The sequence below is a fragment of the Peromyscus eremicus genome, chromosome 5 (assembly GCF_949786415.1).
Source record: "Peromyscus eremicus chromosome 5, PerEre_H2_v1, whole genome shotgun sequence".
In the NCBI taxonomy this organism is placed as follows: domain Eukaryota; kingdom Metazoa; phylum Chordata; class Mammalia; order Rodentia; family Cricetidae; genus Peromyscus; species Peromyscus eremicus.
This window is the reverse complement of record NC_081420.1, coordinates 86,270,382-86,287,442: the sequence shown is the minus strand read 5'-3', so window position 1 is coordinate 86,287,442 and position 17,061 is coordinate 86,270,382. Positions and strand designations below refer to the sequence as shown.

Here is a 17,061-nt window from a genome sequence, read left to right as displayed (position 1 = left end):
ATGGCTGACCCACAACCCAGTCACAGGACTTGGCAAGGTGTTATATAAGTAGGTGGCAGGAATGAGGCATGATTAGCAGAGTGCTTGCCTTGCATGCGAAAAGGCCTAAGTTCAATCCCCAGGAGCACATAACCCAGACATGTGCATATCTGTAATCCCAGCACTCAGGGGGATCAGAAGTTCAAGGTCAGCCTGGGTTGTGTGAGATCTTGTATGAAACGAACAACCAAAAAAGTCACTCAAGCTGGGCGGTGTTGGTGCATGCCTTTAATCCCAGCACTCAGGAGGCAGAGCCAGAAGGATATCTGTGAGTTCGAGGCCAGCCTGGTCTACAGAGCAAGATACAGGACAGGCACCAAAACTACACAGTGAGACTCTGTCTCGAATCGCGCCCCCCCCCCAAGTCACTCAAGTGTTAATGACTTCAGCTTTGTGAGCTATGTGGTGTCTAATAGAACTGCTCAATATGCCTGTTAGAGTGTCAGTGTCGATAGAGAGTTATGGACACCCTAAGTGCATGGCCATGACTGTGTTATAAAACAAAATAAAACTGTGTAAAAAAAAAAAACAACAACAAGCTGGAGTTTGCATGACCCTTGGCTTAAAACAACAGTTCATTTTATTCAGAGACTAAGAATATAAAAAGATTGGAATAGGAGGATTTCCTCTCAGGACAGTGTGTGCATGGCTCTTCCTGGATACTGGCTGCCTCTGTGAGTCTCTGTCTCTCTCTGTCTCTCTGTCTCTGTCTGTCTCTCTGTCTCTCTCTCTCTGCCTATGCACTGTTTGGGCTTTCTTACAGCAATGGTAACTGTCCTGAGCTCCAGCAGCCTCCCAAGAGTTTGACGCTGCCACTCACTGCTCATGAACTAACTTCTGTTGTGTTTGCCAGCCAGTCAGGGTTCAGGGGATGGGAAGGCAGGGCCCATCTAGGTGTGGGAGGAGGGTTGACCACACATCCAAGAAGCATTCATATGGGAGATTTTGCTTTGGGCATATGGAGTATGAGCATGGTAAATATGAGTATACTTTAATTTTATTTATTTATTTATTTGTGTGTGTGTTGTGTGTGCAGTGTTTGCATGTATGTATGCCACATGTACGCAGTGCTTGTGGGATCCAGAAGAGGGTGTCTGATTCCCTGGAACTGGGATTGCCCATGGTTTTGAGCCACTCAATGAGGATACTGAGAACTCAACCTGGATACTCTGCATGAGCAAGCAAGTGATCTTAACCTCCGAGCCATCTCTTCATGCCCAAAATATTGTATTTTATAGATGTTTTCTTGACAATTTGAAATAATTTCCAGTCAGTTCTCAGTTTTACCTTAATTACATCTCCTTCTTGGGATGAGTAGGTAACAGGGATTGAACCCAGGACCTCCCGTATACTGGACAAACATTCTACCACTGAGCTAACTCCTCAGTCCTTCGGCTGAGTTCTTTCAAGGAGACAAATAAGCTCATGTGGACGTGAAAAGGGGACTTTCTCTACACAGAGAAGCCAGAGCAGTCACCACCACCAAGTTACAACCAGAAAACATCCTGGGCATGGGGAGAGACCAGCAAACAACAAATCGTGATGCCCGAGGCTAGAGAGGGCTAGGACCTCAAATGTCATTATTTTCCCATTAGCAAAGCTCTCACCCAGGAGGGCCAGGCAGTTTTCTAGATGAGGAGAGTGTGTGGCTCCACATGAGGTCACTGAGGCAAGGTTTCCAGACAAGCTCAGCACCCAAGGGTCCATGGAGGATGAAGGCTGCAGCTCAGTGGTAGAGCACTTGCCTAGCACAAACACACAAGGCCCTGACTTCATCCCCAGTGAGAGGCTGCAGGAGCCTGCTTGCGAGGGTAGCTTTGCTTCTTCCTTGGCTCTTGTTTTAAGTTGCTGGGTGGTACTGTGTTTAAATCACTTTGGCAAAATTCCTCTTCAATGCAATCAATAGCTCCAGTCCTACTTTATGGGGCAAATGGTTCCAAACTGCACAAACATGCCTCAAATATCTGCACCCCAGAGACTAGAGCAGGTCACTGCCTGAGCGACCCTGGGAGTGGGAGATAAGAAGGGGAGCGCAGGGAAGGGTGGACAGAATGGCAGGGAAGGAAAGGCATGCATGGCGGGGGGTAGCAGTACCTCGTTATCTGGCTTGAGGCCATCACCACTTCCCAGAGGGAATGCGTTTGCCATGCAGTGCTGTGCAGGCAAGGGCTGCCGAGTCAGCAAAAGGGGGCAGGAAATAAAATGGAAGAAGACGCAGTGTGTTGCCGGGAGTGATGGCATGGTTTGTTCCTACAGTGTAGGGGAAGGGAGCAGGTTGAGAGCCAGGCATCCCCATCACCACATCTCAGTGGTAGTCCTACTCCCTTTTAGATCCCTATACTTACTAGGTCCTTGGATCCTCACAGCGACCCTATTGGAACTGTTGTTAGCCCCACTTTATAGGTCAGGCAACTGAGCGCAGGGACATGAAGTGGCTACCCAAACAGCCACACAGCCTGGAAACTGGAATCAGAATTTGAAACCGAGCCTAAGAAAGATGAGTCTGTGGCCTATTTGACCACATACTCATAATCAATGATTTTCATTTACACCTAACAGACTCAATATACTGTTTCGTACCCATTTAGATTAACATATTAAAATGTATAGAAGCAAAGCAAGTCTGAGGAGAGCAAGCGCGGTCTGGAAGAATGACGACCCAGTGCCCCCCCTCCCCCCAAGGAGTATGGCAGCCACGCCAACTTCCAGTAAAGTCCATGATGTGCTGCGCCCAGCAGTCCACCATAGGCATTCAGAGGACCACCTGAAGGGGAACCCTGAGTCAGGGACCAGAGTGACAGGAAACCATGGACCCAGAGCTGGAACTGGCACCTTCCCAACGTCTTTGGGAAGAAAAGGACTGCCACTTGGCTGGTGGTCTTTAAGGAGAGGGTGTTGTGCCTAAAGCAAGGGGTTGGGTTTGGGGTTGAAATCTGGGGTTCTGGAAGCACCCCTATGATCTTGAGAACTCCTTTAGCTGCAGGCGACTCTCCCAGTAGAGACCCTGGCTAGCTGCAGGTGCCACTCCATACCTCTTCTGCTCTCAGCCTGGGACTCCACCGCCTGGGCCGTGATTCTGAGCTCACTGGGCCACCTGTCACCACCAGCCCCCACTAACTCCGACCCTGTGCACCTGTGAAGCCATACTAACCCCCCCCCCCCTCAGCCCACTGCACCACCCGCTGCCATTCCCTGTGCGCATTCCGAGAGGGCAGGGGATGCGGGCTCTTGTCTTTGGATTGATGGTCCAGGAAATGCATTTTCAATTAGTCCCAGGATGCTGAGGTCCAAGAATCAGACATCATCTCTTAGTGGGGGGTGGGTAATGAGTGGAGAGAGACAAAATAATCGCGGAGTGGGGACCCCGACGAGCGACCGCTTCTGGAATGGGGGGATACCTGTTGGCCAGGGCACAGGACTCAGGACGCACAGGATTTGGTGGCTTTGCTCCAAGATGCAAACGTGTGGCCCAACTTTCTATTAATCTTTGGGGGGGGGGGGCTAAACGCTATTCGCTAAAGGCGTGTTTTCCGAGGTGAGCTCCTCCCGGGGGACCCCCAGTAGCCCTGAAGGAGGAAGGAGGGAGTGTGTGTCACAGGGAGAAACCACCTGTGGTTTGCAGGAGCCTCGCCGTCAAGTCGCGGCCAGCGCGGGGCCGCGGTGCTGGCATCCCCTCGGCTAACGGGGTGGGGACCGCGCGGCCCTCCACTGCCTGCGGCGCCCGCGACTCGTCCCGGCTCCCGGCCGCGGCGTGCGCTCGCGGTGCCCGGTTCCTTCCCGTTACGCAGTTCCTGTCCCTTTAAATCCCAGCCCCTGCCAGGGGAGGCTGGGGCGCGCCGTCCGGACCCCGGGCCGGGGGAGGGGCAGGGCGCCCCGGGGTCCCCGCGTGCGCGCGCGCGGCCGCCAGCGCCCCTCTTTAGGCGGCCGCGCGCCTGCCGGGGCCCGGAGCGCACGCCGCCGCCGCAGTGCCGCCGCCCGGGCCGGCCGGGATCGGTGCAGCCGCGCGCGCCGCCGCCCGCGGGCCCCGCCGCCCGGGCCTGAGCCGCGCCCCGCGCCCTCCCGCTCCCGGGGCGCGCGGCGAGGGGCCCTGGCGGCGAGGTGGAGCCGCGGGCACCAGCCGCTCCCCCGCCCTGCGCCGCCCCTCCCCCGCCTCCTCCCGGTCCTGTCTCCAGCGGGAGCGCGAGACGCTGGTCAGGCTCCGGCGCAGCTCGAAAATGAACAATCGCCGCGGGCGGACCTAGACGCCGCCGCCGGTCCGCGCGCGGGGTCGCGGGCGTGCTCTGTCCTCCCCCCCTCCTCCCCCGAAAAGAGCATCGCAACAAAAAGCCAGCCAGCCAACCAAGACTCCGGTTTGTTGATCGCCTTGTTTTGGGTTTTTTTTTTTTCTTTCACCGCTTGCGGGATTCGCAAACCGCGTTACATGCATGTCCAGTGGGGGTAGGTTTAATTTTGACGATGGAGGGTCCTACTGCGGAGGCTGGGAGGACGGCAAGGCGCACGGCCATGGCGTCTGCACCGGCCCGAAGGGCCAGGGCGAATACACCGGCTCGTGGAGCCACGGCTTTGAGGTGCTGGGCGTCTACACCTGGCCCAGCGGCAACACGTACCAAGGCACCTGGGCGCAGGGCAAGCGCCACGGCATCGGCCTGGAGAGCAAGGGGAAGTGGGTGTACAAGGGCGAGTGGACGCACGGATTTAAGGGGCGCTACGGTGTGCGGGAGTGCACGGGCAACGGGGCCAAATACGAAGGGACCTGGAGCAACGGACTGCAGGATGGCTACGGCACGGAGACCTACTCGGATGGAGGTAGGTGCGGGCAGCGGGGGCGGGGGAGGAATGAGGACTGTCCCCCTCTTTCTCCTTCTGTTTACCTCCCGGGAAGTTGAGCCTCGCCTTCCAATTGGGCTATGGGCTCCTGGGGCATCTCCTAGGTTCCCAGGAGGCCTTAGCGGGCCCCTGGCCACAGGTTGCCCCACGCTTGATGGGGACAGTGGCCCGTGCCAACCCAAGGGCTGGGGGCTCTCCAGCAGTAGGGCCCTGCTGCAGCAGCTGAGCCAAAGTCTCAGCATATCCTGAGGAGCAGGCCGGAGATCTGCACCTGCCGGAAGGCCAGGCCGGGCCCTCTGCCACCTCTGGGACCAGCCAAAGCAGGAGGAGCCTGAAGATAGACCCTTCCCCTCCATTGGTGTTGCCTGCCTGGTGTCCCCAGAGTCAGGCCCCGGTTAGCTTCTTGTTTTCCTGCGGTGCCCAGGGCCTCCCTCAGTCCTAAAGCAACCCAAGCCAATGGAGAGGGAGCGCTGGGAGCGCCAGAGGCGGGGGATGCCGACCAAATCAAACAGCAAGGCAATAAACTTCTAGGTGGTTGGACACAGGCTGTCGAAGCAGGCTGCTGAAGGGAGGGAGGGAGGAAGGAGGCCCATCTGTTTAGCGGGAGCCCAGGAATCTGGCCGTTCAGTGGCTGAATCATTTTCACCTTTAGTTTAGGGAATCGCTCTGCGCCTCCGGTGTAAGATGCCACCACAGTCCGGGCAGAGCCGGTGCCGGAAGCCAGGGAATTGCCAGTGTGACGGTTTCTGTTCAGAAGTCCTAGCTGGCTTGGCAGCCTCTACCTTACCTGGACACACTCCCGTGCCCACTCCTCAGCAGTGCTGAGACCTCGGGAATAGTTAAAGGTCCTGGAAGTCAGACCCCAAAGCGGACTCTGCCTGGAGGCCCCCTCCCCCTCCAGGCGCTCATCCCAAGAGGCTGTTCTCTTGCCTCCCTCTGGGCCTGGGCGGCTTCGGATTTTTCGGGCATGGATGCCTGGGAAGGGAGTGAGATGCAGCAGTGACTTGGGCTTCTGCCGGGAATAGAGAGCTTGGTGGAGCCTCTGTGTGTTCTCTGTGCCTGAAGCCAGCTCCTGCCTGAAGCCAGCACCTGCTCCGGGCCACATCTAGGAGTGATCAGGGCTGGAAAGTAATTATTATTTTGGCTTATGCAACTGAAAGGCAGGTTCGTTATTACCCGAAGAGGAGGCGGAGTCTGGGCAGTTAATTATATAATGCTCCTGCCTGTCTGTGCCTTGCCCAGCCCTGGTCCCAGGCGGCCTTTTCTGTACTGTTGTTTTCGTGGATAAGGCTGGAGAGTTTCCCTGACCCTGGGGCATTGAGGCCCTTCTGAGGTTCCAGGCACGCGTGCGTGCGTGCCTGCGTGCGTGTGTGTGTGTGTGTGTGTGTGTGTGTGTGTGTGTCTGTGTGTGTGTGTATACATACATGTGTACTCACACTCAGTCTTGGTTAGGTCCTTGCAGCAGGTGTGGGTGGCCAAGGTGGGTGGTCAAGCAGTCTGGTGTTCCCAGCAGGGATCCTTAGCAGGCAATTGTGGCCCAGGGCAGACATCACTCAGGGCTCTGGATAGACTGTTCTGCAAAACTGCCTTTCAGAGGTGTCTGCTCTGGAACAGCTATCATGGTACTCTGGGGTGACTGGACCCATCAGAAGAGGAAAATCCCAGAACACTTGAGGGTGGGGCTCTACATCCAGGCCTGCCCACACCCCAGATATCTATCTCCATTGGCCTAAAGAATTCTTACCTCCCCGTCAACAAATGTTTATGGAACACTTACTATGGCCAGATGCTGTAAGCTCTGGGAACTCAGAAACAGCAAAGCAGACATGATCTTTCCAGAGTGTTCACTTAAGAGGATGGTAGCAATTCTCCATGGGGAGTTGGGAGCAGGCATTGGGTCGGCCAGGGACTCAGGGCCTGGTGTGCTGAGATCATCCCCTAGATGACTTCCTGAGGATCTTAGGCCTCTACTGGGAGCTTTCCAAGCCTTTGGCCTCCTGTAGTACTTCCCTGAAGTACTGCTTTGAAGTGTAGTCAATTGGACCAGGGTTGCATGTGAGCAGAGGTTCAGAGCCTAGCCTTGTGGCTGAACCCCCCGTGTCTGGGGTCACAACCCCTTGCTCCTCACTACCTGATATTGCTCAGGGGTACTCCTTTTACTCTGAACCCCTCAAGGGGGTTTCAGTTCTTACCACTTTCCCTGGAGTGCATGGCAGAGAGGTAGGCATGTGGATCTGGTCTCAGGGCTGGTTCTCCAACTTTTGGATGTTGACATAGCATGACTGAAATTAAGCTGGCCCTTCTTGCTCTAGATGTTCAAGTACAGGTGTCCAGATCCATTTTTTTCTGAACATGACCAGCTTTTTGTTAGGAAGGGGTAAACCTTTAAGAACTCAGACACTGGGGAAATCATTCTGTGAACCCTGGGTGGGGTGTGGTCAACTGCGAGAGCAGGTCAGGGCCTGGGTACCACGTCCCCTGACCTGGTGGGCCCCCAGTCCTCAGTTAAGAAGGACTGGTTCTCTTGAGTGAGTAGTCCCAGCCTCGGCACACCTTCAGTTTTATACAGCGATTGGGGCAGACAGCAGCAGAACTCCACAACTTTTGCTCAACGTCCAAGGCTGACTTGGAGAAGCGGTGGTTGTCATGAACAGAAAATGTATTCTGCATTCAGCTGCAGTTGGTACGGAACCCGTTTCCACTAGGCACGCTTCTGCCAAGTCCTCCTCCAGCTTGCCCTCCCCCAGGCACAGTCAGGCATTGCTCCTGATGTGAGCCCAGTGAGTGACTCTTGAAGTCCGTATGAGGCCCCAGGGATGGGGTGGGGGCAGCAGGAGTATAAGCTTTTGGGACATTGACCAGCTGGCCTTGCCAGGGATCTGCTTTGTGACTTTGGGCAAGTTGCTTAACCTCTCTGAGCTTCTGTCCCTTTGTCTTTGCAAAAGGATAATACTGTGGAGTGGGCGAGGATGAGCTGAGGGTGGAATCCCAGGCTCTGCCAGGAACAAAGTGGGCATTCTTTTCATCCTTACAGTTCACGTGCAGAGAACATAACTGTTCACAGCTCCTAGGAGAACCATCAGACAGACAGGACTGAGATGACCATACAGGTGACAGCCAGAGGTGATGGGAGATACTTACTGTGTCTCTTACACTTCCCATGTCACTCACTGGGCAGCAGAGACTTCGAGCCAGGAGCCTTGAGAAGAGCTGGGATTCTAAGTTAGCTTTTCTTTGTGTTGCCTTCTTATAAACTGCCTTTGTGAACTGCCTGTTGTCTCTTCCACATCCTCTTTCCCATGCCGGGGACAGTACCTCTAGGTTCAGGCAGATGCGTGCTCTGGCAGCCATCACCGTCGTCACATTGAGACCCTAGGACCTCCTTACTTTCTGAAGATAAACAAGGCTTCCTCTGGATGCCTTGGACCAAAAAGTCAACCCCCCCCATAAACCCTCCCACACTCTGAGAGATGAGTCATCGTACGCCCCGGCCTCCCCACTCCCCATACGAGCAGGTCCCGTTCACCGGCCCAGATTCCACAGCCCACACACATCACACACACCCACAGTAAGAACTCAGATCCACCCAGGCGCCTGCGCACACACACGCGCACAATACACCTGCCACCCTCGGATCTTCCACCCTGTCCCCCGAAGCAGCCACATGTATCTCCTGGCTTTGTTTGCTCCGCCATAGCTGAGGGCCGCCGCCGGGAGTCCCTGCCACCCTGTAAATGTGGAGTTCTGATGAAAAGGTGGTGCAGCTGTTTCCATTTTAAACCTCAGCCTCTGGCATTGCTGCCCCCTGTGAAGAGAAACTGTTATCAGACGATACAGACTGAGTTTTTCTTTCAGTCAGTACCAGGGTTTGAACCTAGGACCTTGCCATGCTGGGTAGACACTCTGCCACTGAGCTATATCCCCAGCCCTCTTTTTAACTTTTTTTTTTTTTTTTTTTAAATTTTATTTTGGATCGGGTCTTGCTAAGTTGTTTAGGCTGGCCTTGAACTGGTGACCCTCCTACCTCAGTCTCCTGAGTGCTGAGGATTCCAGGTCTGTGCTACCGTGCCCAGCTGCTTAAACTGCCTTCCATGCTTGACTGTGAGGAAAGCTTTGATTGAAAAAATCCAGGTGCCTGGGCGAAGGGGGTACAACCAAACCATCAGCCCATCCACACAGACATTCTGCCCCGAGAAGCTTGGTTCTGAAAAGAAGCGCATACTCGGTCTTGGAAGATGAAGACATTTCCTCAGTCTCTTTTCACCACCGAGGGAGGGGGACGTTGACAGGCTCCATCAGGTGAAAGGAGAAAGGAGCAAATGACTAGTTCTTTGTTCCAATTATAGCTGAGAAAGAAGGGTTGGTGAGAAGTGTTCCCTCCCCCACCTCAGCCTCAACTGCTGGCACTGGGGACCTGATGTGAGCCTGGAGGGTCATCAATTCCCTTGAGAGTGGTATCTGAGAGCACCTAGTGTGGACTCCTGGGTGACCTGAGGTAAGGGGGCTCTGCCCTGTCCTCTATGAGGACCTGGGCTAGAGAGAGGATGGCTCTAGAAGAGATTGTGCTGGTGTCCTGGGTGGGGGCACGTCTTCCTCAGCACCCTAGGTCTCCACAATTCTCAATGTAGCGAGTGGACATGCTTGCAGATACTCTCCATAGTAGCCCCTCCACGCTGGCCGTGGAGGACATGCCACTGTAGAGGATTCCGATCTTTCTGGCGTAGTTGTTGTGTTTTATTTCTTTTGAGACAGGGACTTACTGTGTAGTCCAGACTGGCCTGATATTCACTCTGTAGCCTAAGCTGGCCTGGACCTTGCAGAAATCCTTCTTCTTCAGCTCCCAAGTGGAGATCTTTTTTTTTTTTTTTTTAAATGCTTAACAAGTTTTTAATTTATCATTATTGTGTGTGTATAAAGTGTGGGCAAGTGTAGGTGTGTACATGCCACGTCACGTATGTAGAGGTCAGAGGACAGCCTCCTTCCACCTTTATGTGGCCTCTGGGGATTGAACTCAGGTTATCAGGCTCACACAGAAAGTACCTTTATCCACTGAGCTATCTCACTGGCCCTGTGTTTTGTCGTTGTTGAGACAGGGTCTCATGTAGCCCAAGCTGGCCTTGAATTCTCTGTGTACTTGAGATGACCCTTTAATTTCTTATCATCTAGCCTTGACCTCCTGAGTGCTGGGATTACAGGCGCAGGTCACCACACCCACTTTATGTGTTGTTGGGGATCAAACCCAGGGCTTCTCGTGTGCTATGCACACACTCTACCAACTGAGCTACATCTCCAGCCCCGGAGTCCATTTTTATTTCTAAAAAGCCTTTATGTATTTGTTTGTTTGCTTGTGCCAGGCTGCTGCGTATGTAAAGACCAGAGGACAACTTGCAGGAATTGGTTCTCTCCTTTCACTGTGTGGGTCCAACAGAATTAACACAAATCACCAGGCTTGGCAGCAAGCATGTTTACCCAATGAGCCATCTCTGTCCTGGGTTTCACATTGAGCTGGGTGGCTCCTAAGGAGATGGCCCTGAGGACCTTCAGCACCTCGGAGAGCTCCCCAGCTCACGGAGTGCTCTGGACTCAAATGCCGAGCAGGTGACTTTCTGGGGCCAAACCCAGTGGGCTCAAGAGTAGACCCTTGGCCCTGAACTCTCCTGTGTACTGTGTGCCTAGTCGGTGTGTCTACCACGCTGCCCGCTGTTTATGCTTCAAGAAACATGACCAGTCCAGCTGCTGGGCTGTCTCACTCACCCCGTACTACGTACAAGACACCCTACTCACCTTCTAGTGCTGTCTAGTGGGTGAGGCTTCAGGAAGACTGGCTGCCCTAAGTACAATCCAAGTTTACTACCATCTTAGGTTGTGTGCTGGGTTCGTGGGATGTGGCCAGTGCACAGCCAAAGGCAGATGGTGGAGGAATGGTTCTGTCTATGGTGGCTGATGAGAGAGAGTCTTGTGCTTTCTCTTTAGATCGGCCTTAGTGGATTAATCACCTAGACCAGCCCTCCCCACCCCACTGGCCTTGGCCTCTAGCCACGTGCAACCATTTGCATTTAAATCTAATTGAATGCAATACAGTGTAAGGAGTCAGCTCCTTGGTGCACCAGCCACATCTCAAATGCTCTATGGTTTGTGGAGCGGTGGCTCCTGTGGTGAACAGCACAGAGAGGGACTGTTATTGTCACTGCAGAAGGGCCTGTAGGATATGATGGCCTGAAGTGTTCCCTCTTGCAGGAAGGGGTATTGCTGGTGGTCACTGCCATATGGCCAGGGACTAAATATTGCCAGCATGTAGTAGTTGCTCAGTAAACTTGAAAATGAAGGTAATGTTTAGTTTCACCATTGTTCCTGGTGTCCATTTCCTCTGGACAGCTGGAGTATCCAGATGGAAACATCTCCATAAGATGTGTGACTGGGTCAGCCTCACATTTGGGTGCTGTCTACCATATCCCTGTTACAATATTTTATTACTAGCATTTGGTCAACCAGCATTTGAGACAAGTCAGTGGTCCTGGGTGAACAAATAATGCTGATAACGGTCTAACAGTGAGATGCACTCATGTCTGGAGATGGTTCTGGACCTCTGCTGAGCAAGCACGTTCCTTGTAGAGTGCTGGAAAGAGGAAGTACTTGGCCTCCCTGCCTGCGTGAGAACCACCTCTCTGATGCTGCCCTCCTCGGCTGGAAGCATCCAGGTCATCAAGAGGCTCTCACAGAGGTCTTCCTGTGTTCAGGACACAGTGCAGCAACAGGGCCTGCCTTGTAATTGGCTGCACTTGTTGGCTGGGCCTGGCTGTGTGCAGGGCGTGGTTTGCAGGAGCGGAAGAGATGAGATAAAAGAAAGACAGAAACAAGAAATAGGGTGACATGATCTCCAGGAAAAGCAAGCCATCTGGATACAGATGTAAAAATATGTAATATAACTTGGGGTCTGTCCTTCCAGACTTCAGGGTTGCTGAAGGAAAGTCCCACAAATCAGAATTCCATGTGCATCCTGAAGGAGCAGCAGAGACCTCCCAGGGCAGGGAGGCTCCATCTGTGTTTGGAAGTCCACCCCAGGTTCCTAGCTTCATGAGAATCCTCACCGGGCGGTGGTGGTGCACGCCTTTAATCCCAGCACTCGGGAGGCAGAACCAGGTGGATCTCTGTGAGTTCAAGGCCAGCCTGGTCTCCAAAGTTCCAGGAAAGGCGCAAAGCTACACAGAGAAACTCTGTCTTGAAAAACAAAACAAAACAAAACAAAACAACAACAAAAAAAGAGAATCCTCTGCTCCTTCCTCTACCTCTTAGTCTCTGTGGTGGAGTATTGACCTCGTCCTGCTCAGCAGGTGCTGTCTCCCCACTTCCCAGAAATGTCGCAGGTCATCACCTGAATCTGGGAGGGACTCTAAGATGCAAACACTGTCCTGAGAAGCAAGACCTGGTGCTTCCTGCCAGCCAGTGAAGCATGGGCTGCCTCTCTGAGTCTAGGCCTGTGCATGTGATAGAACCACCTGGGAAAAGTGCCTAGACACAGATTGTCAGCCTTCTTGAATTTCTGGGCTGGGATATCACTCAGGAATGTAGAAGACATCTTACAGAGCTCAGGTGTGGCTGGTGCCAACCCAGGGAATGCTCTGAGAACCACAGTTTGGCCAGATGCCTCCCAGCTCTGCTGCGTACTAGAATCACTATGTGTGGTCCTGGTGTACCCATATCTCAGCTGAGTACGAAGTCTGTGTGGAGTGCTTTGTGGAACACCATGAACTGGGCTCACCCAGAAATGCAGGTGAAGGGGTAACTGAGCCCTTGGATGCTCCATGATTTCCCCAGGTGAGGCTGATTCCTGCCTCCAGGGAAGCCTGGTTGATCCCGAACACTCCAGCTTGCATCAGAACCCTGAGAGTGCCTCCGTCTCTGGTGGTGCCATGGTCTTATTTCAAGGCCATGGAAATGAGACTCTTAGGGAGTGACATCCCAGGCTGGTGTTGGAGAAAAGCAGATAGACCCCAGGATGGCTGTAGCAGAGAGGGCTGACCCTGGGTCAGTGTTTCAGGAAGCAGCTGAGGGGCTTCCTTTAATATAAGCAGGGTAGACTATACATTTCTAATCACAGTGGCTATGGTTTCGTCTCTGCCACCATCTTCAGGTGGCCTTCTCTGTGGCTATGGTGGCTAATTTTGATTGTAGACTTGATGGAACTAGGAATCGCCTAGGGCACTGGTGTATCTGTGAGAACATTTGGTGGAGGGGGCTAATGATGGAGGGAAGATGCCCTGAATGTGGAAACCATCATCTCATACTGAATCAAAAGGGAAAGGCAGATGAAGGTGAGTTTTCCCCTCTCCCTCTCTGCCTGAACTGTGAGCAAGCAGCCCCCTCTCCTGCTGCCACAGCCATGACCTCCTCTCATAGACCTGTGACCATGTGGACTATCTCACCCAAAGTGGGGCAGAGTAGACAGTCACAGCCCGGAGCCCCCAAAACTGTAAGCCAGAATGCATAGCCAACAATCCCTTCAGAGAGATTAGAAAAGTGAGGGCCATGGGGGTGTGTGTGGCTTACTGAGGTCATGTGGTTGGTGGACAGCAGAACCCAACTGGTTTCCACACTATCTCCACCATCCCCTGGTTTCCTGATGGAGGATCATGTGTCAGCCACCCACCCCCACCCCCACCCCCGTCCTTCATAGATACCGGATCAGAGTGGTGAGGAGCTGGGGCTGTGGACTCAGCAGCAGCAGCAGGCTGATCTCTGGTGGGTCAGAGCATTTGCCCAGTAAATGCCCCTTGATAAAACCACTCACTCTCTGGCAGAAGCATACAGGCTCTGCAGACTTACAGTGCTGTGTGCCCCCTTCTAGATGTTCACAGAACCCCAAAGAGGAACACTGATCACCACAAATGCCTGAACCTAGACTGCTGGGTTTCAGTTCTTGCACAGTGAGGACAAGAACAGGTAGATTAGCCGGGCGGTAGTGGTACACGCCTTTAATCCCAACACTCGGGAGGCAGAGCCAGGAGGATCTCTGTGAATTTGAGGCCAGCCTGGTCTACAGAGTAAGTTCTAGGACAGGCGCCAAAGCTACGCAGAGAAACCCTGTCTCGAAAAACCAAAAAAAAAAAAAAAAAAAAAAGAAGAAGAACAGATAGATGGCCAGAGCCAGAAGGTACCTCCAGGAGAGTAAATCTGAAAGTAGGGATTGAGGCCATGTGACAGAGGCTGACTTTGCCACCTTTTGCATCTGCCACCTCCACCAGGCACCCCACTCCCTCCCCACAGCATAGGGTACCCAGCATCTTTCTTGGGCCTGCACCTGGTCCCCAGCTCGGCAACATGGACCTGAATGTTCCTGACTTGGGTTGCATCAGCAACATCCCAGACCTTGGCTGCTTAGTCTCCAGGCAGGGAAAGCGGGGGACCCCCCACCCCATTTTGCAAATGAGCAGCAGGTGTTCCAAGAAGCGTGGAAATGAGGACGGCTGGGCCAGAGACACGGCCTTGCCCGTGGGGGGGGGGGGCGGGCGGGGATTCTGGACAGGCTGCCTGTACCATGTGCAGGGTCAGGCAATGGAACCCTCTACTACTGCTGTGCTGAGGTCCCAAGAACTGTCGCCTCTCAGGAAGTGCCTGTCTCCTGCTTGTTGCCCCTGGGAAGAGGAAGTGTTCATTTTAGGAGGAGCCATGGCCAGCTTCCCCAGGAAGGGTTTCCAACACAGAGGAAGGCTGGGGGAGCTCTTTGTGGAGTTACCTCTGGGGCAATCGTGGTGGTTAGTTTTTTATCACCTCTAACTAGAATCACCTGACAAGAGGGAACATCAATCAGGTTGTCCTCTGGGCAAGTCTGTGGGGCAACTTCTTGATTAACCTAACCCACTGGGGCAGTGCCATCCCTGAGCAGGTGGTCCTGGGAGCTGGAAGAAGGCAGGCTGAGGAGCCATGTAGAACAAGCCGGTAAAGGGTGTTCCTCCACGGGTTCTGCCCTGACTTCCCTTGGTGATAGATGTGACAAGGAAGTGTAAACCAAATGAACCCTCTCCTCTCCTAAGCTGCTCTTGGTCAGTGTATTACCACAGTAACAGAACGGAAACCAACACATCAGGCATCACAGCCCCACGGGCATGCTCAGACGCTGGTGCGGGTCGGGTTTGCGCCCCGAGAGGGAGAAAATGGCATTTTGACAACATTTTTGATGAGAACTTTATTGAGATAGAATTCACATAAAAATTCATTCTCTTCCAGTGCACGTTGTAGTGTTTTTTGTTGTTGTTTTCTTTCTGTTTTTTAGTGTATGCATCACTAGTCCTTTCTTCTTCTTCTTTTGTCTCTGCATGTGCATGCGGGTGCATGTATGTGGCAGTGGAAGTCAACCCCACATGTTCCTCCTTAGGTACCGTCCTTGTTTTATATGTGACAGGGTCTCTCACTGGCCTGGGCCTTGCTGGCTAGGCTAGGCTGGATGGCCAGTGAACTTTAGAGATCTGCCTGTCTCTACCGCCCACAGTAGGCATTACAATTCGGTGCTGCCATGCCTGGCTTCTCTATGTGGATTCTGGGGATTGAACCCCGGCCCTTGCTCTTCCAAGGCCAGCATTCTAACAACTGAGCAGGGTCTCACCGTAGCTCAGGCTGGCCTCAAATTTAGGCAGTCCTGCCTCAGCCTCCCCAGTTCTGGGATCACAGGTCTGTACTACCTGTGATCAGGTCCAGCCTGTCTGGAACACTTTCTAGCTCCACCCATCTCTGTACCCTCCTTCATGCCTGCTGACCATTAACCTGCTTCCTGTCCCCAGATTTACCATTTCAGACACGTGGGATCACACCTGTGTGTGTGATCTGTGTGACTGGCCCTTTCACTGAGGGTAACATTCTCAATCCTCGGTATTGGTACTTCATTCCTTTTTCTGTCTGAGTAGTACTCCATTGTTTGGTGAGCACATGGCCCGTCCTCTGCTGGGCTTTTGCATTGGTCTCCCCTGACGAGAGTGAGTGGTGCTGTTGTGATTCTATGTGTATGTGTAGTTTCAGTTCTCTCGGGGGTGCCAGAAGTGGGCTGTCGGGGTCCTGTGGGGTGACTGGCCCTTCCTTACCTTTTGAGGAGCCAGCTGGCCAGCTGACCAGCTGCTGCTCTCTCTCCCATTCCTGCTTGCCGTGTGTGAGGACTCCAGTTCCCCACAGCCTCACCCCAGGCTCACCCACACCTGTTATTACTGCCCTTCAGACTGCAGCCACCCAGGCCCACGGTGTCTTGCTACGATCTTGTTTATGCTTCCTGCGGTGCTGGATGTTGGCGTCTCTTCACACACAGTGCATGCTGCTACTGTCTGGGTGTCTGTCTGTCTGCGCTGTCTGTTTAGCTCTCGCCGGTTTTTAAACCGTACTAGTTGTTTTATTATTGGCTTCTAGGGTTTTCTGTAGATTGTATCTGTGAGTGCTGGTTGGGAGGGAGGTAGACTGCCAGGCACGCAGTGGGTTGGTTTCTTTCTCCCAGAGCTCCCAGCACCGTGCCAGGCACACAGTGGGTGCCCAGCAAGTGCTTACAGTGACAGACTCAGGGTCACTGCTCAGGGTTTGTGGTTCTTGTCATTAGAGGCTGTGACACAAAACCAGCTGGCTCTGAGGATGCATGTACAGACCGACCCAGGACTGTTCGGCGGTTAGTCGCTCTGGAGCCCATGTGGGTTCCTTGCATGATGTGGGTGGAGCAGAGGACATAGGAGACAGGGTGGTGTCTGTGACCTGGAGAAAGCCATCTGTGGAAGTAACTTTGGATGGAGAATCAGGATGGTGGGAGCGGGGCTGGTGGGCTTCTTAGCCTGCAGAAGGAGCCTACGACACCTCAGGGAGCGTTTTGTGGCCCACTTGCTGGATCACACCAGTCAGGGCTCCTGCCTGATCATCTCTGTGAAGGACCCGAGGAACTACACCATGTCCAGGGCCCTGGGCTTGACTATGTGTCTCTGAGAAAGTGCAGCAGAGAAGCCACAGGCAGGGGTTGACTGGGCTGGAGTTGGCTTCAGCAATACCCACCCAACCATGAGGTAGCTTGCAGAAGCAGCATCCTGTCCTACTAGCTGAAGGAGCAAAGAGAAGAGATGTGTGAGCCCTGGGGAGTGAGCAGCAAGTCGGGGAACAGGAGCTAGGAGAGGGGGAGGGGAGGAAGAGACAGGTGGGTAACCCAGTCCTCCTATCAGGACCAACTTTGAATTTCTC

At 53.6% G+C, this 17,061-nt stretch overlaps 1 protein-coding gene across 1 annotated transcript in view; it reads left to right on the top strand.

The window, feature by feature from the left end:
• Window positions 1–4,463: 4,463 nt before the first annotated feature.
• The window catches only part of Jph3 (junctophilin 3), a 60,570-nt gene continuing 47,972 nt past the window's right edge, over window positions 4,464–17,061 (top strand). The window contains exon 1 of the mRNA XM_059263050.1: window positions 4,464–4,845. Coding sequence (XP_059119033.1) covers window positions 4,464–4,845 — 382 coding nt within the window. The remainder of the gene's footprint in view (window positions 4,846–17,061) is intronic.